Source organism: Varanus komodoensis, unplaced genomic scaffold, assembly GCF_004798865.1.
Source record: "Varanus komodoensis strain SLA01 unplaced genomic scaffold, ASM479886v1 scaffold39, whole genome shotgun sequence".
In the NCBI taxonomy this organism is placed as follows: Eukaryota; Metazoa; Chordata; class Lepidosauria; order Squamata; family Varanidae; genus Varanus; species Varanus komodoensis.
The window spans coordinates 3,105,649-3,131,637 of NW_025335922.1; the positions used below are offsets into that span (position 1 = coordinate 3,105,649).

Genomic DNA, 25,989 nt, shown 5'->3' on the forward strand with positions numbered 1-25,989 from the left:
CTATGTGGGATTGGCACTGATATGCCTCCAAGCTGTTTTCAGGGGTAGAGGTGGGAAGCTATATGGAGGGAGGCAGTCGAAGAGCAGGTAAGGCTTTGAGAGCATCACAGGGCCCATGTGCAAGGGGACACAGGGCACCATGTGTGGCAGCCAGGAGGATGTCACATGCCCTTGGATTGGTGAGAAGGGCCATGTAAGGATACCAACATGAGAAAGGCTGCTGGGCATCAGGACAGGACTCTGCCATAGGATGAGAGGGAGAAGGAGAGAGAGATCTTAGAAATTCTTATGCAGGCCCTTAGCTCACTGCAATTTATGACTAACACAGGACTTGCCTTATCAATTTCCCTCAGTGTTTAGCAATAAAAAAGCAACAAAGTTTCAGAGAGTGCCTCTAAATGGAGTCCTTAAAATATAGTGACAGGCAATCAGTAGGGGAGAAAAGAAACCCTTTAGTTCTGATGATTGCAAAGCTTCTGGGAGGTTGAGGGGCAGAAATCTTGTTTGCCAACCAAATAACTCTTTCAATTCCAGACTTTACAGAATAATAAAACACAATGTAAATTCAAGTTTCAGACAAGGTTGGGATAAGAATAGAAAAGAGATGCATAACTAATTCATTTTGGTTCATTTGCACCTTCCAAGCCAAACATGAACCTGCAATATGATTCTTACTCCTGCCCCTGTATTTGGTAGCATGCATACATTTCAAAACGTGCTTGGAAAATGGGTAATTTTTTTAAGCAATGGGCACAAATAGTCTTTAATCAATACGACAATATTTCAAAGATGCCCACAGTTGATGTGCATATTATTCATAAAATCACACATGGATTTTCATGCAGACAACAACAACAACAACAAGAAGAAGCTTGCAATCTGATATGGACTCAAGTTGGAAGAAGCTTCAAGGTGCCATTTGGAGAACTTTGGGGAGCCTGATTTTGCTGATTTACACATCCCTTGATAACAGTTGTGCAGAGATGCTCTTTCAAGGCTGCTAAGGTTCTAGTCCTGGTTTACAAACACATCTCAGGCCACAATTTCAGCTTCTGATATGCATCATCAACCATGGTTTGGACTGGTGCAACATTTAACAGTAGATCATTGTGCAGGAAAAAGAGGGGATATTGCTCCAGAGAGGTGAGGGTAGAGGACCAGGGAAAGGTGAGTGTTCCTGAAGTATAGCCACAGTTAAATCAGCAATATTGGCCCTGAATCGAGGAAGGAGGCCGGTGCCCTCCAAGTGTATTGGCTGGGTCATTCTGGGAGTTATAGCCCAAAACATCTGGATGAGCCCACTTTAATAGACAAGAATGTGCTCTTGGCTCATGGCCAGTCCAGTTGGACTAGATTTAAGCCAGGGATGGGGTACAGAACCCTTTTCCGTTCAAGGGCTAAATTCCCTTTGGGAAAAAAAAAATTCCTGGGGGTGGACAGGTTTCAGCAGGGAGCAGGAATGAAGGCAAAGTAGGGCTGGGCCAAAGGCAAAAAGAAGAGGGCCCCAATACACCCAGTGCTGCCATATTTCAGTTTGAAAGGAGAAGCATTTCAACCTTTCAGAATGGGCAGGCAGAGGACTGCACAAAACCAGGAAAACACCAAATAATCAGTTGTTGTGAAAAAGTGGGTGGGACCGGGGAAGGGCTGTGTGGCCTTCTGAGGACTATCCTGGGACACCAAGGGGGTCAAATTTGTTTTCTGGCCCCAGGGTTCTGCTTTAATGCCCCACACTGCATTACACCTTGAAAAATGTGTCATGTAGTGCTCCATCCAAAACCATTGCTCAGAAACATTTTAGGGCTAACATTTTAGGGCTCATTTGCCTACAGAAAAGGCATTTGTTCTTCATTAGCACATATACCAAAGGTTTCACTTGAAAACATTTCTGCCTTTATTGCTGGGCAGCAATACTCACTCCTACAGCTGCCTTTTGGGCAGGCAGCAAATCAACTTCTGTTAAATGCTGAAGGCCCCCTGAATTACCAAATCGTTCATGTTTCCTCCACTTTGCCCGCTGATTCTGGAACCAGATCTAGGTGACAGAAAAGAAGGGAAATGGAGTATCAGATGATGATGATGATGCATCTACAAGCAAGTTTTGCAAGACCAAGCAATTGGAACAGGTGGGGAATACAAATGACGTTGTTCTCACACGGTTCCCCTTAGATTATTCCCTAGATGGAAGCTCGGGTAGTTGTTGCAACAGCCCCTGCCCTCTGCAGTAGATCTCCTTAAAGCCAGAATCATGGGGTCTCCTTTAGAGCACAATGCTTACCCGTCTGAAGGGGGCTTTGCCTGGTGTGCATGTGCTGCATGATTGGCAACGAGGGGGCTTTTTCTGGGGCTCTAGAAGCTCACAAAAAACTCTCTGGGCAAAGGGGCAACACCAGGTTGTATCTTCTGGTGCCACTGGTATCTTCAGGGCATTCAGGGAATGGGGGTGGCTTTGGATGCACTAGGACATTACCTCACTCATCTTCCGGATAGCTCCTTGTTGACCAGTGTCATGTCATCCCCCAGTTAGGTAGGTTTTAGTGGGAGGGAAATTAATAATAATGAAGACATTTGTCCTTCATTTTCTGCTCAGAAGACCTCCTTTCCCCTGCCCTCTCTTGCTATTTATTTATTTCCACTGCCTCCTAGGTTTTCCCTTCTTACTGGTTCATAAACCAATTACCTATTTTGCCTTATGGTTTTCCTACTATCCCAACCCATCCCTAACACCTGAACTTCCCCACCTGAAACAGAAGCGTTCCCTATGGCTCACCTTCTCTCATTTGACAAAGGTTTCTCCCTTTTCCTTCTCTTCTTACTTTCATTGCTGTCTGTTTGTTCCTGTCAGAGATGCTGATAGGTTATCCTCTACCTCTTTGCACCCTCCTGCTCCCCATCAGCAACCTTGCCCAAATCTAAAAGCAGCTTCAGCTTTGGTGGTCCTTGTTTTTCTCCTCCTCCCCACCCAATGCCTGCATTTGCTTGATCACCTGTCCCACCCTGGTTTTTCTGCATTCAAATCTCCTTGAGAGCCAAAATCAGTTCCCAGAAAATGTGTTTTTATTCTCCCTCCTCTTTCATGTCCTCCATAGTCAGCCATGCACACACCATGGCCACATACATTCATAGGCTTATATTTATCTCCATGGTATTTGGGGCTTGCATTTGCTTCTCCCTTTAAGGGTTAGTTTCCATCTAAATGTTAGAGACTGTTTTACCGTTCTTCCTTTTTTATGCATCTCACGGAATCTAGCTGTACTACTGATTTTTAAAGGCTTGTTATCTTTTAACCTTCTCAGTGTTGATGCCTTTTGGATATATAATGCCAATTCTGCTATGTGTGATTAAAATTCATGTTAATTCTTCTTTAATAAACAAACAGAAAAAAGCTTTTCGAAGCCTTATCTGTGGTCTCTCATTCCATTCCTTTTTGCTCTGCTAAGTTTTCCTTGGTGCCCAGCGCATAGAAGCTGTCATGTATGTGCTTGGTTTACATATACATCATGTGCTTCCACCCATGTAATCGGATACAAAAATTGTAACAGGCCTGCCTGCTCTGCAGTGATATACTCAGGGTAGGCATGTATGGAGTTTGTTAGATCCAGTCCCTCTATTTTGCAGTTGGTCAGGCATCTTTTCCCCATCATATGCTCACTGACCAATTTTTTGAGGGGTTTTTTTCATTTGCAATGTGCATTAACACAAGTGCAGATTTTAAAATATATGACACTGCACAAATGCTCCCGAAAGAGGAAAATCGATTTATTGATTGATCAAAGTCCTCTAGTTCACAGCATCCACCTAAATTGGAAAAAGGTGGCCTCCTGCAGACTCCTCAGGTCAAATTTGTAGAAACTCTAATTGATTTTAATCCATTGCAAATTTTCCTGACATGCCTCACTCAAGGGCACAACTAATTCCTCAACCACTGACTTTCCAGTCTTGTTTCTCGAGCGCACCCTGTGGAGTGTGGTGTGTGAGTGTGCGTGTGTGTGTGGAGCAGGGAGTGTGCAATGAAGTTGTCCCTCTGCATTGCTTAAACAAGCACACCTCTCTTCTAGGGCAAGTGCGGGAGGTGGAGCTAGGAGAAGAGAGGGTCAGAAGGAAGAAACACACCCTCACCTTGCCTAAGCAATGTTATTTCTGATTGGCTGGGGAGAAGAAAAAATGGCACAGAAAAGAAAACAACCATAACATAGTGCAAAAAGGGTGCATTTATGGTTAGAAACAGAGTGAGTCAGAAGGGTCCTCCCAGGCCATCTAGTCTGACCCCCGTCTTCAGCCGGCTCTGCTCATGGCATGCCTACCATGTGCATGTCCAGCCTAGAAAATCACACCACTCCAGCTGGGACCCAAACCCACAATCCCTGGCTTAGGAGGCCAATGCCTTATCCATTAGGCCACTGGTTGCAGGAGGTCATTTCATACACTGAAAAATATACCTCCACATTTGACACTGTCAGATATACTTTCTGTAGCACCTGATTGCTGACTTGCAAGGGCTTTTAGTAAATGCTATATTAAATGTATTTACCCAAATAAAGCATTCCTATTTTCAATTTTGATTCTGAATGATGAATTTTGAGGTCAGAAAATCTAAATTTTGGATCCTGAAATTCTGGAAAACAACATTGGTGGAATTTAAGTTCAGCAATGCAGCCATCCTGTGCTTACCTTGCACATGAAAACCCACACAGATTTTCTTGAGAAAATTTGATTGTCAGTAAGTTCAAAATGAGTATTCCCACTGTATGTGTGTGTACTGCTATGCACATAATCTTCACCACTGATGTTGGATATTAGCCCACAGTTTTTTTTTCTCCTGTGCAGATGCTTGTGTAAGAAACAATTCATAGCTGAAATGGTCCTAACTGGATTTACTGCTTAAAACAAGGCTGAGACATTTCATCTGATCTAAGAAATTATGGTTCCGTTGCCCCAGAGATGTTCTTCCCTCTCATTTTTCTTCAGGTAGAGTCTGTGAAGATTAGGATTGCTTTGGCAACCTTATATGAACCAGCTTGAGTTTGCCCATCTCTACCTGGAAGTAGAAAAGTTTGGCGTAACCTCTTCAAAACATTTATTTTTTTCTTAAATCAAGCATGTGAGTTTCTAACTAAATAAACCTCCTCACTCCAAGACAAAGAGTTCAATTACAAATGCATGGCACTAGCAATTGGTTATGTTGAAATCAATTTTTGTCATAGTACAAAAATTCAGTACAAGTAGGGATCTCCCTGCTACATCATTTATTTATTTGTTTATCTTTTGCCCAAAAGCTGAAGCTCTGTGGGTGGTTTACATCATAAGTGGTGAGTATCTAGTTTGTTGACATGATTGCATACAACTATCATCAGAATCTTTAATAACTCAAGAGCCACCATTACTTTCTAGAGACGGCAAGGGAAATATATGACCCTGTGAAGCATGCTGTAATCTGGCACGTATGAAGTTGCTAGTCTTTGCCAGCTTCTGGGCAGTGACAACTGAGCAACTAACATTTGTCTGGGCATGTCCTACATCAGAAGGAAGCAGAATTTACCTGGACCCTGGCTTCTGGAAGGTTGATCTTTGCTGCCAGCTGATTGCGCGTGTTGACGTCTGGGTAGTGTGTGACTTGGAAGATGCTCTCTAGTTCCTGCAGCTGCTCTGCTGTGAATGTAGTCCTGATACGGCGCTTTCCTTTCTTCTCATCTGTAGAAAGAAGAGAAAACATGCTTTGAGAGATCATGTCTGCAGGGCAGGGAAGCATCTGAAGTGACGCTTGTCTGCACATGAACTGCTGCTCGCATATATTACTACTTGGGGCCCTTAGAAGATTTGGAGTCCTGATGCCTGAGCAACTGTGCATGTGTCGACGTAGCTGCCCTTGATAAATGCATATGCTTAATACACGGATGTTGTGGGTGGAGTTGTGGAGTGTTGTGTGAGAGAGAGAGAGAGTGGGAGGTGATACTTTTATGTCTCAAGCATACTGTTCAATAGAAGCTGTAATACCTTTAGCTCTGAGTCATGGTAGGGCTTGACAGCTTCAGGCATGGTTCTGCTGTAGCATCTGCCTGTCCAATGAATGTTTGAAAACAACCCTAGCAATTGGGGTTGCCTAGTGAATGCTAATGATGGCTAGCATAACATTCTGGAAAAGTGCCAGGCTGGGAGGCCATCAGGCTGAGAAGCAGACGAGCCATCAAGCTGGTCAGTAGGTTGATAGAGAGCCTGAGACCTTTGGAGGGCTGGTACCTGCCCTGCGTCCCAGAGAAATGGTGCTGGAATGGAGACAGAAAATCAGCAGTTCCCTCTTGTGGTAAACTACTTTTGGCCTTTGCTAGAAGTTGGAAGTGCTCTATCCCCACGATCCAAATAAATAAATAAATTTAAAAGGCAGGTTGTGCATGTTTGCTGTCAGTGATGATGACAATCCTTCCCCAAACACCAAAACAGTTTTAAAATAGTTATTGTTAGGAAGAAATGTGAGCCTCAGGGTCAGGACATATACTGCTATTACAAGCTCATCTCAGAAGGAAGGGTCAGATTGAACGAATGAATGATGCTCATGTACCAGAGAGTTCCCTCTCGAACCCTTGTCTCTTTAACGAGCATATCAAAGTACACCTCATTAGACGCATCTCTCTTGGTAGCCTCAAGGAGTACATGTCAGTCAGACTGAGTCTGGCTGACACTGCTAAGGCAGTGATCAGAAGGCAGCAAAATTTCCTTTGCACATTAAAAGCAGAAGTCATGGAAATGGTGACCCCATTGAAACAAATAGTTTCGAAAGAAGGGACTGTTCATATGCATTGGCAAGGAGGCTCCTTTATGGGGGGACGATCCCTGTAGATCATGCTGTCCCTCTCCAGAGTATATGAAATGGGTAGCCAGGAGCTGATGGAGCTAAACCCAGAACTGCACAGATGTGCACGCTGGTGCCATGGACTTACAGCTACCAGGGCTGCCTTCTTGGAGGGGGCCTGTCAGGAAGCGCTTGTGCTCCTTAGCCTCTCTTCCCAACAAAGAGGGTCATGTCTTGCCAGTAGCAATTATTGTTGTTGTGGTTTGTCGCGAAGTTGTGTCCGACCCATTGCGTCCCCATGGACATCATTCCTCCAGGCCTTCCTGTCCTCCACCATCCCCCAGAGTCCACTCAAGCTCACGCCGACTGCTTCAGGGACTCCATCCAGCCACCTCATTCTCTGCCCTCCCCTTCTTCTTTTGCCATCTATTGTTCCCAACATTAGGCACTTCTCCAGGGAGTCCTTCCTTCTCACCAGCAGCCATGCAAGATGCCAAAAGCTGTCTTCTCCTGCCATGTCTATTGCTACTCTGGAGAACAGGAACTGTCCGAGACAAAGGTGGGTCCCCATTTGCCTGCTGTGGTCATTCTGCACAATCCAAGGCTCTGCCCTCAAAGTCTGATTGCAGTCCTGCAAACAGAAGTGCAGCTAGACCTGGATTAATGACCTAATGGGGTGGAGGAGGGGAGAATTTTAGCAGTTCAATTGTGAAACACGTTGCTAACCTTTTCCTTCCCCTGCCCTCATGTGCCATTCCATGCTTTATAATGGTGTCAACTTTCTAGATATGTTAGAACAACCATAAAACCTTTAGTTTCAGCCAAACCTATACATGTATGTAAGGCATATACTGAAGATCTGCAGTTCCATATTTTAAGAAGATGTAGATCATTTATTTATTTAAGACATTTGTATGCCATTCTTTGCAACAGCCTCAGGACGGCTTACATGAATAAAATTGCAACATACATAATGGTATACTATTATAAATAACATAAAAACATTCCACAGTATTCATGGTGCCATCAGAAAAAAAGCTAGCTTCTGCTGCTTTGCTTCTCTCATAACCTGCAACTCTTTAGGTGATCCGGAGTGTGAGTGTGTGTGTATCTGCCCAGCTGTGGAGCCCTGGATTTCCCCCCAAACTCTTGAACAGACTAATGCCTGGCTCCCTGACTTGGTTGGGGAATCCATTTGAGCCCAGCACAAGGGGCAGGGAGAGGCAGAGCTGATGGGAGTGCTTGGCTGAATGCGCTGGATGGCTGGGCAATGGCCCCTTGCATGTGTGCCACCAGATTGCGCCTCAGTTTGGGTGCCTCCAGGCCAACCAGCTGCTGAGGTGGCCGCAGAAGGACCAAGATGTGGGGAGTGGACCAAAAGGAGAACGTCATCCCTGTAGTGTACTCCTGGCTTGTCTCTAGTCTGGAAGCTGGCCAGGGAGTTGACTAGTTGCTCTGAGTGTACTAACAACAACAACAACAACAACAACAGGTATACATTTTGCAAAGCAGCCAACTGAATCTGTTATTGTGAAGCCCATATAATTAGGTGGCAACAGCTTTATTATAGACCCTGACATGATGTCTGTACAGATCAGGCTGTTCTGTGCCCCCCTCAGCTTATTGTTTGGAGAATGAATTGGCCCTTGAGAACAGAGCAGTTAAGCTCTATGTTCTCTCAGGTGGCCCATTGCAGTTCTAAAACAGCAGTGTTGATGTTAAAATAACTTCAAGTCTGTTGCTTCTTATGGTTGGCCTGTCAAAGTGTTTTCTAGTATGTGTGTTGCAGAACAACAACACAGAAGGTTCTTGTTTGTTTGTTTGTTTGTTTGTGCCAGTCCTGCTGAGAGCAGTTTTTCAAAGCTGAAACTCATCAAATTAAAAGAATGAAATAACCTGAGGTCAGCTGTGGGCCAGCGGAGACTTGAGTGGACGGGCTTTGATTTCAGCTTCATATGAAATTGCTGCTGATATAGTTACAGTGAGTTAATCAAGAACACGCTGGTAGGAAAGGGAGATGGTGCAGTTTGATTAAACTTAATCAGCTATTCTGTTTATGTTTCCCCACAACAAAAATAATAAAAAAGTTTAGATGGGTTGTGGGAAGTGGGGACAAAAGGTGGCAAGTCTTTGTTGTCATTCAGCCCTGCAAGGTGGAAGAATATTTGTAGCTCTGACTATTTTCAAGTGCCTTTGGGACCTCAACTTAAGCAACCCTGTAGTGAACAGTAGCACTCAAAATTGCAGTCTAATAAAGGGTGTGGGAGGAAGAGAGAAGGCAAGAAAACATTACACCTAATGCTGGATTTACAAATTTGGCAGGGTCCTCTGGGAAATAAGACTGCATTTCTTTCTTGAAATGTTTCCATATGCAAAGCCTGGGATGTTCAAAGTCATATATATCTGCAGGGAAGTCATTCAGAAGAAAAGCTAAAGTGATTTAGGAGTGTAGGTCCTTTTCCTTAAATGCAACCCTCAGATCTCTTGAAAAAGTCTCCTTCTATTCATTTAATGAAGAGCAACTTCATCTCACTGCTGGATTTTCAGTACTGTTGCCAGCTCTGGACTTAGAGACAATCCCTTGATCTTTAAGAACAGTGCAAAGAAACCATGCGATGGCAGCACCTCTTGCTCCAGATGGCTCCTTTCCTTTGCCTCTGGTCTTCGGTTGCAAATGTCCTCGTAAAGGCAGATTTGGCCAGAACACCAACCCCAGAACAAAAAAATCTCTCAGAACCTACTAGGGGAGCACTTCTCGGCTGCCAAAGGTCCCAGGTTTGATCCTGGTATCTCCAGGTAAGATTGCAAAACCCTGAAAGGCTGCTTGGCTCAGTGTGGAAGCTTCCTAGCAGTGGAAGCAGTGGAAATGCCATTCTAATGGGAAAGAGAGAGGTGGAATAGCATTTATGCTACTAGAGGTCCCCTCCACCTTTCTTGCACTGTTAGTGTCCTACAAACATCGGGGGAGGGTGGAATCTGGGTGTATCAGATCCATGGATCTACGGACTCTACAGCACTGACGTGTCCAGAAAGATTGTGATTCTTTCCCTCTGACTGGAATCATTGGGAAGGGAAAAACAAAACGACAAGCGTGGGTACAGATGCTCTTCCGTGGATCTTATGGATTGTACCACTGGATGGTATGTTGAATTGCTCTTCTGAGATTTTAAGTCCCCCCCGCACCCACACCCTATGCTTGTTGTGGTAGTTTGAATGGATTATGCGAGATCATAATGGGCTTTATCCTCTACCTGAATATGAATGTGTAGTTCTAGTGAAGAAGCTAATGTACTGCGAACCAAAGCCCAGATGCACTAACCATTTCTAAGGCCAGGCTGAACAAACAGGTCTCAGGCTGGTGCCAAAAGGATAGTAAAGCTGGTGCCAGCATCTCTCTGGGAAGGGTGTTCTAAAGTCAGGACACTACAACAGAGAAGGCCCTGTTTCACATTACTCGCTGATGTGCTTCCCCTGGGGTGGCATAATGAGGCAGGGCTCCCACACAAATATAAGAACATCAGCATTTTGGAACAAGCGAGGTTCTAAGTCATTCAGGATTGGGCAGGTCCACGCAGAAGAGCAACCAAAGCAGCTCCTTCAGGGTTGCTGCTCTACAATCTCTGGCAGCCTGCCCTGGGAGCATCCTGGCAGTTGCAATCTGTATCGCCTGGAACTTCCCTCTTTGAAGGCAGCCCCACATAAAGCACATTGCTGTAATCAAAAAGCAGGGCACCCAGAGCATGGGTCACTGTGGCTAAGCTATCACTGTCCAGGGACGGCTGCAGCTGGAACACCACTGTGCCTGGGCAAAGGTGCTCCAAGCCACTGACGCCATTTTGGTTTCTAGTGCCAAGACCAAATAAAACCACACATCAGCTTTTCAGGGGAATTGCAGCTCTGCCTACAACAGACCATGTACCAAATTCCTGGACCCAAGAATCACATCCACACTGGCCCTTCAACTTCAGCCTAGGTTCATGGGGCCCTCATCCAGCTCATTACTGCCCTGCATGGCTCAGATGCAGTATTTGCATGGCCTCAACTGACTCAAATGGCAATGGGAAATGCAGCGGAGTCATTAGATTACTGACCACTTCTCCCAGAAGCTTCATATAGACATTAAAAGCATGGTGGACAAGGGAACCGAGAATGGAATCCTGTAGGACGCTTTAGCACAACTGCCATGGTGTTAAGCTCAAGTCTCCCAATGCTGCTTTCTGAAAATGATCCTGCACATAGGAGTGGAGGCACCTTTTCACTGTGCCCTCAGCTCACAAGCTGATACAACAAGTTGGCATGGCTGATCATTGCTGAGAGGTCCAGCACAATTTCGCACTATGGAGTGTTCCTGTTTTAACCACCCACAGCCTATTCCAAGTACCTCCCCTGACCTTCCTTCCTCCTTCACAACAGACACACAGGCTTGGATCCAGGATCTGCCTTTGGCGGGGAGGAAGGGGCCTTCTATGAGTGGAATGGCTCTGCTTTCAGAAGGTCCCTCTGCCTGATTGTCTCCCATCCCCTGTCACACAACAGCTCACTCCATTCACCAGAGTCTCCTGATTCTGCACAGGAGTTTTAGGGGAATGGAGGGGATGCCACAGGAAGGCGGGAGCTAAGAATTCCACTTCCTGCAAGCCAAGTTGTTCTGTATTAACTGAGCATGCACAGTTCCTATCAGGCTGGCTTGGGGTGTTCTCTCCTCTTTGCCTATGCTTTTTTCCCCTTCTTCAATAGACCATGGAGTTCCACTGAATTTACTGATACCTGCCTCCTGTGGGTGGTGGTGATGGTACTGCATAAGTTGTTTTGGTTCCAAAAGGAGCAGCACTTGGAGAACTGCAATGGAGGAGTGGGATCTTGATGCTTAGGGCAGCCTTACTGGATCACAGTGGTGCTCCAGATCGTGGTGAAAAGGATCTCGGAGTGCTGGTTGACTGCAGGCTGAACCTGAGTCAGCAGTGTGATGTGGCAGTCAAGAGGGCAAACGCCACCCTTGGTTACATAGCCAGAAGCATGGCTTCTAGATCGAGAGAGGTATTACTGCCACTCTATACGGCTCTGGTGTGCTCACAGCTGGAGTATTGTGTTGAGTTCTGAGCCCCTCATTACAAGAGGTATAAAGCAAGGTTGGAATTGGTGCAGCGAAGGGCCACAAGGATGGTGGCCGGTTTGCAGGGTAAATTATAAGGAGAGACTGAGGAAGCTGGGTCTTTTCAGCCTTGAGAAGATGAGACTCAGAGGGTACCTGTTAATGACATTCAGGTTTGTGAGGGGGTGTCATGCAGAGGTGTGTCATGACCTTTTCTTCCCTTGCAGTGGAGGGCAGGACACGTTCCAATGGAGCAAAGCTCAGGGAACCAAGATTCAAGGTGGATGCCAGGCAGTACTTCTGGTTAGGACCCCAAGGGTATGAAATGGACTTCCATGGGAGGTGGTTGAAGCCCCATCAATGAGGGTGTTTAAAGATAGGCTGGTCATGTACATGGTAGGCATATCATGAGTGAAGCCGGCTGGAGCCAGGGGTCAGACTAGATGGCCTGGGAGTCTTTGTTTCTGTGTTTCTATGGTCATGAGTGTCTGAATGATAAGGCAAGTCTCTAGTCAAGGGCTGGCCCTCCCAGAGTGTGGGTCAGCCTGCTCATTTGAAATGAAAAACAGAGACGCAAGCCTGTTGGCCTGTCATGCTCCAGTGGAGCAAACCAAATTTGCTTGTGTACACAAGGAGACATGTCTACTCTGAAGCCCGCTTACCAATTTAAAAGAGCTTGTGGAGAGACTTGAAGTGGGAGTATGGTGCCATGGCTAATTTTTATTAGAGGAACTTCTCACCCTGTATTAAAAGTGACTCGTGTAGTCAGGAAGAATGCTTCTAATTGGGTACATACAAATTGCTCAGGGTAGAGCCTTCTGCAACTGAAGCATAGCATTTAGCATCCTGCTGCTATCTGTTGAGGCATTGCAGAAAGACAGCAGCAGGATGCTGGGCTGTTTAAAGGCTCCATTTCATTTTTCCCGGTTCAGAACTTTCAGACAAAATCTGCATTCACCCAGACACCAATCACAGTCGCTTAATTGTTGGAGAGGATGGCTGGAATGAAGGGAAAGTGGAAGAACTCAACACAGTGAACAGGAAAACTGAGACAGAAGGAACAATTCAAACAGAGGTTGAAAAGTACATTTCAACAAGGTTGGCAATAAAGATTGGGGTTACCTTTTTCTGAGGTGGGGGAGAATGTACCACCTCCTCATGAAAACTATGAGATGCTAACCATATTTTGGAGCTGTTTCTGATGTTGTGAAAGCAAATGCAGCATGGAAGCAAAGGTGGAGGCAGTGTGGAAGTTTAGAAGGCTAAAAGGAATTGAAGCCATTGCCAGCATGGATTTGGTAGTAATGGATACAATCCCACCAGATTTGCTTGTGGCAAAATTGTAGCAGCCTGATAAAGAGAGCTTTCATCTGTAGAAAGGATGAAGCAAGGCACTTTCTTAGCTGACTGCCAAGTCTTCACAAGCTGTGCTTTAAAGGCAGAGAATGTGGCTTTTTGGCAGGTTGGTGCTCTTCTCACACCTTTAGAAATTAACCATCATTAAGTGGTCCTATGGAAAGTCGGTATAGATTTGGAGCTCTGGGTAGAGATACACTTCACACACCGTGCTGTTAGGTGAAAGCAAGAGATGTTTTAAGCGTAGTTGCCTGCAGATGCAAGCATAAATGAGACATATACTTGCAAACACAAATAACAAACAGTGGCTTTCCCCCAAATTGGCGCTGTTCAGATGTTTGACTATGACTCCCAGTGGGCCTCAAGTAGCCATATAAAATGTGACCTGTGCATCTCAATTCCCAGGAAAGGCAGGAGAAAAGATATTACCCTGTATGGGCAACAGGGGTATGTGTGTGTGCAGCTGCCCTGCTTTGTAGCTTTGGCACACTGCAGTTTCGACTCTATCAGTGCATTTCAGGGCTGTGTATAGGTCTTTCCCCCATTTTCATCAGACCTTGGTTTCCATCATTGATGAAGGGAAAGAACTGATGCATCTAATGGTGGAGGGCACTGGCTTGAGGGACACTGGCATCTTAGATCGCTCCTCAGGATATTGAAATTGCTAGCACCCATTTAGTATACAGCTGATGGAAAAAGCTGGGTTTGCCTTTGCAAAATGAGACACAGTGCCTTTACTAGCCACACATGTTTTTACCAGTATACCATACTAGTAGCTCCTAAAGAACTTTGCAAACCAGGAGAGGCCAACAGTGTGCCTACGTTCTATGTTGAAAGACTACACCACGAGCAAAGTCCAAAGTCCCACAAATGCATGGATGGATGGCAGTCTCTGGTACATGGAGGGTATTCACCTGACCTGTGAAGATTTGGGCTCCTCTCACAGGGCCTGGCCACTCCTCCACCTGCCCATCTCCATCCCGAGGGAGGGTCCATCCATCCATACCAGGGGTCTTGGGAGGAGGGAGGAGAGGAATCCCCTTATTAGTTCCAATCTATGATCAGAAATATCAAGGCCATTCCCCCAAGGAAGCAACAGGTTTGCATTAATCGGTCACTTGTAGCAACTCCTATGAGCACTGGACAGGTATGCAAGGAAGATGAAGTGAAGTCAGATGGAATAGCTGTCCAGTGCTTGTAGGAGCTCTGCCAGGGATAAAATAATGTCAAGAGATGTGGGCCCATCTCGTTAATGTCATTCATTTCACAAAGGGAATATGGATGCCCAGAGCATTATGCTAATCAAATTGTGTAAAAAAGCTAGAAATGAATGAATGAATGAATGAATGAATGAATGAATGAATACATTTTGGTTGTTTAGCCAAATGACTTAGATCAGGACTTAGATCATGCTTTCTAACCATGTTCTGCATAGCCTTGTCTGCTGAATGCACACACACAAGGATGCATGCCCGCTTGTCTACAGATTTAGTAACTGTCAGAATAGAGGTTTACATGTGTACAAACTTGATTGTTACGAGCTGGAGCCAGGGGGTCAGACTTGATGGCCCAGGAGGCCCCTTCTGACTCGCTCTGTTTCTCTGTTGCTATGTTTCTATGCATACTGAATGTAGGATCAGGTGGATCTTTGGTGTGCTCCAGCCAAGGCTCTTCTGTGATTTGAGCTATGGAAAGTAGTTAGATTATAGGTTACTCTGGCAGTCCATTTACAAGCTGCTTGCTGCTATCTGTTATTACTTGTACCCAAAAAGTTCTATGCATCAAACAGGAGCTGTTGCCTTTTAACAGCTCTGTCTCAGTCAGGCTTCCTGCTTCTGTTTTGCTCCTGCAATATAATGTCATTACGTTTGTATACAAGACCTCTGCTCTCTACTGATAGATGATAAAACCTTTGTTAAAACAAAAGATAAAAGGCATGCCCCCAATTCTTAGTCAAAGAGTAACAGTGAAGGGGCAGAGATGGAGAGAGATCTCAGATCCTTAGACTGCAATCACAAGTTATTTGATTGGTTTGGGAAAAGCCAATAAAGGTCAAAAAGATGTTAGAGAGGAAATGGTCAATGGTGTTATTAATTTATACAACAGCCCCATAACCCAGGGTCTATCACTGGAAGCTGTACACAGCCCTGATAATAACTCTGCCTGGCAGACTTATAAAATGTGACCTGTGCATCTCAAATCAAAATTGAGAAGGGGGGCATTTATTCCAACCCTTTTGCAGATGTCCTGTTCTGTGGGTTTGGCACATTGCAGTTTAGTTTCTGTCAGCCAGTTTCAGGGCTATGCATAGGTCTTTCCCCTATTTTCATCAGACCTTGGTTTCCAAAAACGATGAAGGGCAAGAACTGATGCTATGCAATGGTGGTGAAAATAAAATTGGCTTTATGTGGTTCTGTACTTAAGCCTATAGTTATGTGGAGGCCCAAATTTTTCTCCATTATTATTTCTTCTTCCTCTTCTTCTGAACTATGCTGAAGAAGCCACATCAAGAAGACAGAAGGCCATCACAGCACCCATCTCACAGTTCCTAAATGGCTCCTAAAGAAAGTCTTTAGGCATAGCATTCCACAAATTTTATTCAGGTAAGAAAAGTTGATGGCTCATCCAAGGGGTTTGTCTGAAATGGTAATGGGGCAGGTCCCCTCTGTCCTCTCCCTGTAATTCAAGTACAGATTTGGACTTTAGGCAACCCATATAAATCCCCAAAAGATTACACAAGGCCAGTAACCTTTGTTCAAATTTTACTTTTGCACCTGAATGCAAATCTGAACACAATTGGATGCCACCCAATTTTGTTGACCTTTTGCAGCTTAGTCCAAGTCTGACTCCAAAATGAGGAGAAAAGGAAAGAATAATCAGAGATATTAAGTGCACTGGTGTTTCATTTGTTTCTGCAGAGGAGCTAATGCAGTCTTTTCCTTTTGACAGTCATTAGTGACCATAGCATTTTTGTTTTAATCACCCTTGTAAGCATGAATTTCATTACAGTGATGACAAGTGTCATGCCAACAGAGGATAAGAAACTGCCTTTTCAATTTTGTATCTCTTTTGGTCCAGCCCAATGCTCTATAAAATATGCATAAACATAAATAAACATATGCATATTTATTTATTTAGATTTTTTTCTAATGGTTGAGGCAAGAGGGGAAAGCATCCTATGCACAGCCACTTGCTGGAAAGCTGTCATTTTACTGATCTTGGATGGAGACAAATGCTGATGGAGAATTTCTCCACCCAGGATGCTGAGGCAGGAAGTATTAAGAATTAAGACATGAAACTGTTCTTTGATTACTAAGCTGTGACAGCTTTAAATATAAAGTAAGGGATCAGCAATGAGATAAGCATGTGAACTGCAGCTTTACATCATCATATTCACCTGTCACATGAAACAATGCCCAGGTGTACAATGTCCTGCTCCACTGGAAATGCCATCATCTGCTCTGGCTGATGGCTTAGATGAAGAGGCATAATATGAGACAGGTAAATAGATCAGGAGCAATGATAAGACCATGGCCAGTATCCTAAATCCCAGCCCAAGATTCGGAGTGATTTCCAGACTGCAGAGAGCTGGAGTACTAACACTATAGTCCAGCACTGACTAGGAGCAACTCTTCTATGTATTTTACCCTGAAGTCCACATTTTAGTATGATTTTGTGATGCTTTTTTAAAAAGTTGCTAATTGTACTGCAGAATTTGGAGAAATGTGTGGTGCAAAGGATGGCTGCATTCCAGAATAAATATTAGATGAAGAGTTGTGGACTGGATCAATTCACTTCACAATAGGACTGAACAAAATCCTTGAGCATGCCTATTCCTAACTTAATGATCATCCCCTTGCCAGGATCACTTAGAGGTTCCAGTTTATTCTAGCGTAATCACAACAAGCCACAACCCGCTGCATCAGACACTTCCAGCATTACCCCAAAAAGAGATGCTAATCACATTCACACCCGTGGCACATTCCACCTGTCAGTGTGAGACAGATGAAGCTTGCTGGAACAAGGAACAGAGACAGATCCTAGCATTCTTTTTCAGAGTTTGGCTTGGGGTAGTCAATTAAGGGGAGGGTGCTCTAGCTTGCCAGGAAGAAGGTGGGGTACACCCCCCTTCATATCAAGCATAACATAATGGGTGACACAAACACGCCATGAAATACGCTCATAGATTTGATGGTCAAATGGATGCAGTTCTTCTCCCTCCAAAAGGAGAAAAGTATGTGTGATAGGCCCACAACCTGTATTATGTTGGGCGTGTGGTGGAGAGGAAGGGTGTGCAGCTGTTCCCTTAGTGCCCAGTGTAGCATCTGTTTCGTAGAATATGTTCACAATTGGTGATCGAGTGTTTTGCGTGGTGTTCTTAATTTGATTGCTGAGTAAAATCGAGACTATTGATTGAAACTGCTTTCCTTCCACAACCATAAACAAAAGCCACCATCTTCTGGAAGAGTCTTCTGTGCCTTTAAGAGCTATATCACTGGAGAAATTCAACTGACCAAAATTTCCCCATCAAGGCTACAGGGATTTAGAAACTAGAACAAACTGCTTCCATTGTTTTTGTAGGGGAGGGATTTAATTTAAAGCCGTCCCCATAAATAAACCATTTATTTGTTTATTTATGTGATATTTAGTATTCAGTTGAAGATAAAGTTCCCAGAGCTGTTTACAATTAGAGACAAAACAAGGAAGATTAATCAAGATGCTAATGAAAAGAAATGCTTGTTCAAAGTCTCTTTGTCCTCCTCCAGGGATTTCTGCTACTTCAGGGATCTGCTTCAGTCTTCTGCAGAGTAAGATCTGCTCTCTTAACTCTTGATTATTAGAGCCCCTATACTTATCAAAGTATTGTTCCCTGCAGACCAATCACAATAAAATCTGGGGGCTTTCAGCTCTGAGCTGTAAGAAGAGAGAAATGGGCTATTGAAGGCACTGAAGTGCTTAAGCACCTGGACAATAGACCTAGCAGCTACACAGAGGTGACCTGGTCAAAGCCTTGCTTTCTATAGTGAGATGCACAGCTGAACATTAAACCGTCACTGACTTATTGTGGTACTGTGAATGAATGTCCTTCAGAATGTCCTGTCCTTCCAGCCTGTTCAGTGATTGTCAGCTCAAGGGGGCAACTTTCTTTATGGAACTGATCTGTCTCATATTTGTTCTTCCTCCTCCTCTTCTGCCTTCAGTGTTAAGTAGCATTATTGTCTCCTTGAGTGAGTCTTGTTTTCCTAGTTAAAATATAGCAGTTCTTTCTATGTTTGTATCTATATACATATGTGCATGAATACATATCAGTGTACGCTTTGCTTTGCTTTTCATGATGTACACAAGTAGCTACCCTAGAACCAGTTTTGAATAAGAACTTGTTCATTATTAGATATGGATATATTGAGCACTGCTGTTTGTTCAGCTGGGAGAGACTTGCAGCTAAGAATGGTTTGCCCAGCTTACTAAATGAACTACATGCAGTTCGAGAACAGGAAATCAACCATTATTTCCATGCAGTGAAAAGCTTTGGCTCTTGAATTTCTGCCTCTAGTGCTTCAGCAAGAGGGGTGTTAGGAAAAATGGCAGTGCCTCCTTGGGCCAAGCTGCAGAAACACTGCAAGCTTCCTATTCAGCTCTGTCATATGAATACGAAACCTTCAGAGCTCCAGTGATATGCCCCAACATGCTTCAGCCCATCCAATCTGACATCATTAAGATAAAATTATCTTCAGCAATTTTCTAGCCACTTCTTTTCCATGAAGTTTTAAAACATAAATAAGAAAACATCACCTTCGGCTGCGGTTCTTAGAATAGGCTCTTTAGGGCAATGGGGAATGCAGAGCAGTGAAACACAAAATAGTGGAATTATGGGGACAGGAGGGCCTTGGAACCAGGTTGACATTTGCTTTGGTAAATGTAGCATTTGATTTCCAGAAATGGTGACATTTTAGCTTAGCCCAAGCTGAGAGAAATGTTACTAAGCAGCTGAGAAATGGTTTTGAGGTTTGCTTCGAATTGCCCTGGCTTCAGCATTTCCAGCGAGATGCATGGGAAAAATGTTGATAGAATGGCAGGTCTCACTTCCAGAAACAGTACTTCAAAGTGGAGAACTAGGAAGTATAGCCAAATGCAAAATCTGAAGCTGTAGGTAGCATTCAGTATAGAAAATGAGCAATCATTTGTTATTGGAATACTACACACAACAGCAAGACACATATCCATATAGAAATCTAAGGAATACTTCATATACTCTTTAGATTTTTAGGAATACATTCAGTATCTTTGAAGAACATAATGCTATGAAACTGACAACGATGTATTGTATGGGCACATATGACAGTGAGTTGTCTTTGGCTGCAGCTTAATATATACATGGTGGTACCAGAGATGCCAAATAATAAGCAGGCCCCAGTTAATATCTGGAAGGCTTGGCCTGATGGATCACAAATGGTCCAGGTTGACTAGAAAGCTGTGTGCGTGTTGAGCATAGCTAGTGACCTCCTTCAGGACTGGCTAATATACTGGTCTTTAATGGAAAGGTCACGATCCATGACTGATCAATGTTGACTGGAAGCAAAGGCAACTTCCCACAACTAGGCTTCTTCCCTCAGCATGGACCAGCCACTCTTTGTCTCATCCCTCAGGGACCAAATTCGGGAAGGGGAATGGAAGCTGGCTCCCAGAGATGCAGCCTGCAACCCTGTCACCATGAGAGACAGAGATCAAGTTAAATGGCAGGCAATGCTTGGGGATATTTGTGGAAACCTAAATATAGGGTTATTCAGAGGCCCAGCTCTGACCAGCAAACCTGGAATGTCTCTCTCTGCCCTTGCAGCTGGTATGGAAAGAGCTGCACTGGCTGCAAGTCTCCTGAGGCCACCAGAACAACTTCAGGGGGGAGCACTGTAGGTGGGGTGGGGCAGGGAGGGGATGGGGCAGGTTCTACCAGTGCCCATAGCATCTTGGCAGTGCCTTGGCCTCCTTTTCTTGCACTCCAGAGCAAGCACTTTCCTTGCACCTCACACTCTGGAGCAAAATTGGCCACTTAAGTGTTTTGCAGGGTGGGAGAAACACAGAGATGCTCCTTTCACCCTCCATAAGATGCCCATAATCCTCTGGGTTTGGAGTGTGACAGGCTACCTCATGCTTAGAAATAGCTGGAATAAGCTATTGTCTTATGCTTTAATGATTAGTTCAGGCAAAAGTACTATGCATTTCATACTAACTTAAACTTTTCCTTTAAGAATGCTCATTGTGACAGAAGCAGACACTCAACTGTCTTCATCTTGTGGCTTGAAGATGCTTCAGACTATTCTTGAACAGCTGACATTTTTACTCAGCTGATGGAATTCCCTGGCTTGTGCTTGTTTTCCTTAAGCAAGTAGCATTTTGCAGCTTCTTTAGCCAGAGGGACAGACCTTACCTCTGCTAATACAGTGGAGAAAGGGCCTGTTGACAGGCCCTTTCTCCACTGTATTCAACATCTATGTCAGGGTTTCTACAGTGGCTGCATGCAGCAATCCTGAGTTTAAGTCCCAGGCCCTACCTGGGATCTTTGCTGTGGAAAGCATGCGTTCTATCACTGAGCAATGCCCATAACCCAAAGTTGGGATGTAATTAGTATGTCACATAAGTACCAGTAAGTTTGTTGTGTTTATCACATGATGCCTGCAGATGTTCATGTAAGACAGGGATGGGCTGACTTCAGCCTTGCAGGATCTTGTTCAGTTGCAAAGTTGTGTCCGACTCTTCACAACCCCATGGACAACATTCCTCCAGGTTCTCCTGTCCTCCACCATCCCACAAAGGACCCCCAAGCCTGCACCCACCTCTCCAGTGACCTCATCCAGCCACCTCAGCCTCTGCCGTCCCCTTCTCCTCTTGCCCTCAATTGTTCCTAACATCAGGGTCTTTTCCAATGAGTCCATCCTTCTCATTAGGTGGCCAAAGTATTTGAGCTTCAGCTTCAGTATCTGACTTTATAAAGAGCAGTCTGGGTTGATTTCCTTTAGGATTGACTGATTTGATCTCTTTGCAGTCCAAGGGACTCTCAGGAGTCTTCTCCAGCATCACAATTCAAAAGCATCGGTTCTTCAGCACTCAGCCTCCCTTATAGTCCCACTCTCACAGCCATACATTACAACTGGGAAAAACATAGCTTTGATTGCAGGATCTACTTGGTGTTTTATTACAACTTCAAGGCCGACCAACTGAATTCAGAATTCTTAACTGCAGGGGGTAAAAAATCTGTATCCACAGCAACATCTTTCTCCTCCTATTTTATTCTAGCACAGATGTGGAGGGGCTGACCTGGATTAGGAGCCTAGCATGGGAGCTTTTGAGAATCCCTTGTGCCTACTGTAAAGTAAAAATGAAACAAATGAGTGAACAAACATAATGCCACTTCTAGTTATGAATTCAAGGAAAAGCCTGTTTTGGTACCCTGTTTTCAAAAATTCTATGTCCAAGGGTTGATTCTGAGTACCAGAACCAAATCAAGCTCAACATCCATCCACACACAAATCCTTTCCCTAGCATACTAAGCCATCCTCCCCTAACCTGTTGTCCTCCAGACACCTTGGACCAATTCCCAGCAACCTCAGCCAGTGTGCACAATGGTCAGGGAAGATGGATATTGTAGTCCACAGCATGTAGAAGGTACCCATTTGGGAAAAGCTGCACTAAGCTTTCTTCATCACAACAGCATAATTTGGGGGTGGGCAAGTCTGTGTGTGTGTGTGTTTGAGAGAGAGGGAGGGAGGGAGGGAGGGAGGGAATATTTTTCCTGCTTTTGTTGAGTGATTGGAAATCATATTCCTTGTCTAGCAAATGGAGGAAATTTTGATCTAGCAGTAGATCAAGATCCACTTTTAGTCCCCATGTGTGGTGTAGGGTGGGTGCATGCGTATGCAGGAGGATTGCAGTGATGGTGCCTCTTTTGAGTGCCCGCCTCCCCATATTGCTTGGAATAAGCTCAAAGTGGCTTGCATAGGACTGGTTGTATTCATACACCTCAAAAAATGGAGCAGACCAACATGCAGCTCCTGCCTGTCTGTATAGGCCACTTTGTTCGTGTTCCAACCATGTGAAGCTTGGGTAAATGGAGGGTACAAGATGCACGATCCCTTATTCTTTCTACATTGAGGGAAGAACATTTGCTCGGGCTTGTCAAGACAGCCGTTACGGGATGTCTCAAGGCCGACCTTCTGTATCACCTCCTGGGAGCTGCAGACATGACATTTCAGTTCATTCATTCAACTATGAATCGCTGAGGGACTCATTATGCAAACTCATGGAGCCAAACCTGAAGTGACTGAGAGCCTCACTGATAGTATCCAAACTAAAATTCCATTTTTTCACCCTTTAGGAGAATCCACTTCAGAAGGAGACAAGATTGAACAGAAAAGGGTTGTCCATTATATGTATACATGTGCTCAAACCTTTCCCCATTTTCATTCCAAAATGCACTCTTTGAAACTCTTTCTAAGCACACGTTTGTGAAGGTTGAAGGCAGATTTGGGGCCTCACTAGAGGGTGTGGGGACCTGTTAGGATAAGTAGTTTGGAAAGAAATGGCTTGATGGGGAAAGTATTATACCTCCGTATTGTTTTGCTGCTCAAAATGGACCATTCTCAAATTTCACTGGGAGCTGAACTTACTCGTAAGTGGTAAGTTATTATCACCCTGTTCATGCAGCCATCAGAGTTGCATGTGGAAGTGTGGCAGTGGACCTTCCAAGTGGCAGTGTTCATCATCATCATCATCATCATCATCATCATCATCATCATCATAGTTTCTAATCCACCCTATTAGCCACATGGATCCCTGGGTGGGTTGCAATAATGAAAATGCAGAATAAAATACAGTATAAAAATAGAAATTACAATTAAAATGTGCAGAACTGATAACATGCCCTACAGTTAAAATGCTACTTAAAACAAATTAGTAATTAAAACACTGTTGGAATAAAAAGGTCTTCACCTGGCACCTAAAAGAATATAGGGAAGGCATCAGGCGAACCTCTCCAGGGAGCTTGTTCCAGAGTAAGGGTGCCACTGCAGAAAAGACCGTTCTTTGTGTTGCCACCCTCCTTATTTTCTGAGGAGGGGCTCCTTCAGAAAGGCCTCAGAAGCAGATCTAAGGTGCTGGGTAGGTTCATATGGGAAGAGGCGCTCCTTTGGATACCCACGTCAGATTTGTACCCACAAATGGAACTCTTGCAAAAACACAGTGTCCCTGTTCATGCAGACGTGCCTTTTTACTATTCACGCAATGGATACAGTACAAAAACAGGTACTCAAAATACTATTATTAGTATCCTATTGTATTTCTTCCTCTTGCAAGGAACACAAGGTGGCTTACAAGGTTCTCCTCCTCTCCATTTTATCCTCACAACAACAACAACACTATGAGGCAGCTTAGGCTGAGAGTCTGTGACTGACCCAAGATATATGCAGCAGAATGCTGTATCTCAAGAAAATATGCTATATTGTTTCATGTATGATTTGAGAAATGAAAAAATGTGTGTAAAACATATTTATGTATTTGATTTACTTTCTACTTTTCCACTAAGAAAGTGGGACTCTTATGTCCCCTTACAAAGAGTTTTTGTTGTTTTGTTGGATGTGGACTAATCAGACTATCTCTCTGGATGTGGATTTATGCAAGAAATCAGGAAATCCTTGATGCTAAGTTACATCTTTTTTTAAAAAGATGCCATAACTTTAATTTGACCAAAGGAAATCCAGGATAGAATAGATATGATAACTCTTGCAAACTTGCCTTATAAAAGGTTTTGTGTGCATGTTGTGTGAGTGAAAGGTTCAAGGCCTCTTCTGTGTACTTTTTTTAGAATAATGGATTGAGAAAGTATCATTGTATTTGCATGAGAAAAAACTGTACTGTGAAACTTCTGTCCACTGTACTTCTTTAAAGGTGTCCATTTAAAAAAATAAAGGAAGCTAGTCGGGTCAGCTTATTTTAGTTCTTTGCTGCATGGATAATGCATTTTAATTCCACCTCTACACATCCTGTCCAAAGCAATCCATGTTGCTCTTGTAAGACTTAAATCCCTTATCCACTTACCTGGGAGTAAGTCCAACTGAACTTAGCAGCATTTATTTTTGTGCAGACACCTATAGGACTACGTGGTAAATAAAGTAATTTTAAATGCTGAGATAAGAAGATCACAACAAAATGCTGATCTAATACATTGCAGCTAGTGGTCATCTTAAAAAGTCTGAAGTCATAAGTAATCAAGGGCACAGGCAATGCTACTTACTCTTAGACATTTCCAAGAGTGCTTCCGATCTGAGGAGTTCATCAGACTCAGCTTGGCTGCTGCAAATCATTCTATTATGCAGGCTGGTCTCTGTGGATGGTTTTTTTAAGATCTCTTCAACTGAGAAAGGCAAAATGGGCTTCTCCTGGTTGCCATGTTGCTTCAAGATGCTCATCTTTATTCCATGATTAGGGTAGAATCTCAGAGTCAAATGTTTGTATTGTGGTAAGCCAAATATACTCCGTATATTCCACAGTGTTTCTGCAGTGCATTGTATGCAGGGAGAAAACAAGTAGATCTTTGATTTCCTCTCCTCGTTGACATCTCCTTAGATTCGTTTAAAAGATGGAAGGAAGCATGAAGCCCACGTTCTTTTTCTGATCCCTGAAATCCAGTTTTGATAAAGTCTTGAACTGTAAGCAAGCATATGACTATCAAATAGAAATACCATGCACAGCTCTATTCATTCCAAAAGAATATATCTCCTACACCACTGCAGTCTAGTATTTTAAGGATCTTCATACATCCACTCTAGTTATGAGCCTGAGAGAAATTCTTTGTACATCCAAGATCTTGCTAGAAAGGCCCAATAAAGAATGGCTTGATATGAAAAGGGAAAAAGATTACTTTCCTTTGTTGTCTTTCCTGAGAAATCTGCATAAAGGCACAAACATTTTCTAGTCTGGGCCAAGAGGAACTATAGGTTTTGAGAAAAAAATATGTATGCTTATTATGGCTGCTTGGAAATTATTTGAAAATCTTCAGAATAAATGAAGAAGATTTTTGGAATCACTGCTATCCTTTCTGCAACTATTTGAAGATTTCATCTTCACTATGTTTTAGAACTTTGTGAAAAGTTCCCAAATTGCTGCCCTACATCCAGTCCTTGACAAAATGGAAATGATAATCAGAAAAAGAAACTAGGAAGATTTTTCTGTTTTTTTCAGTTCCCTTTTCCTTAACAGAACAGATCTGGTTGAGAAATATTCCAAAGGTTAGATCTTTTGCTCCATGTCAGCTCCACCAGGAACAACATTGGGGCAGTTATCTTTTTCGCCTTCTCCTTTTAATCTCTCTTGTCACTTCCTTTAAACCTAATAACTAGTGCATTATAAAAAGTACCTTAAAAAATCTCCTAATATTTGTCTTCTGTTTTGAATGTTACCTTCCTGACTGTGGATTTTGGCTTCTTCTCTCACGTTGCTGCCTTTTGGTACCTTTATTCTGCAATTGTACAGACAGACCATTCCTTATTTGTCCAATTACCTTACAATTGTTGAGCTGATATACCATCATATGATCCTTTGTAAAGCATAGGCTAAAATTACTGTGTAACCAGGTGGCAATAAAACATACCCGATAAGGTGAAAGATTGGTGGAGCGCTGCTCCGAAAGGAGAGATGGTAGAGACAAAGCATCCTACAATCAGGCATATCAGGGTGTTTGTAATGATCAAACAGTACAGTCCTG

The 25,989-nt window shown here is 43.7% G+C and overlaps 1 protein-coding gene across 1 annotated transcript; it reads right to left on the minus strand.

Annotated features, from left to right (window-relative positions):
- Positions 1 to 25,766, minus strand: ISX (intestine specific homeobox). Its single transcript, XM_044441063.1, has 5 exons — positions 25,685 to 25,766; positions 24,520 to 24,780; positions 5,540 to 5,691; positions 1,919 to 2,035; positions 1 to 240 (listed from the first exon to the last, which is right to left on the minus strand). Exons 1-5 carry the CDS (start codon positions 25,764 to 25,766, stop codon positions 1 to 3), a joined length of 852 nt encoding a protein of 283 aa, XP_044296998.1.
- Between the last annotated feature and the right edge of the window lie 223 nt (positions 25,767 to 25,989).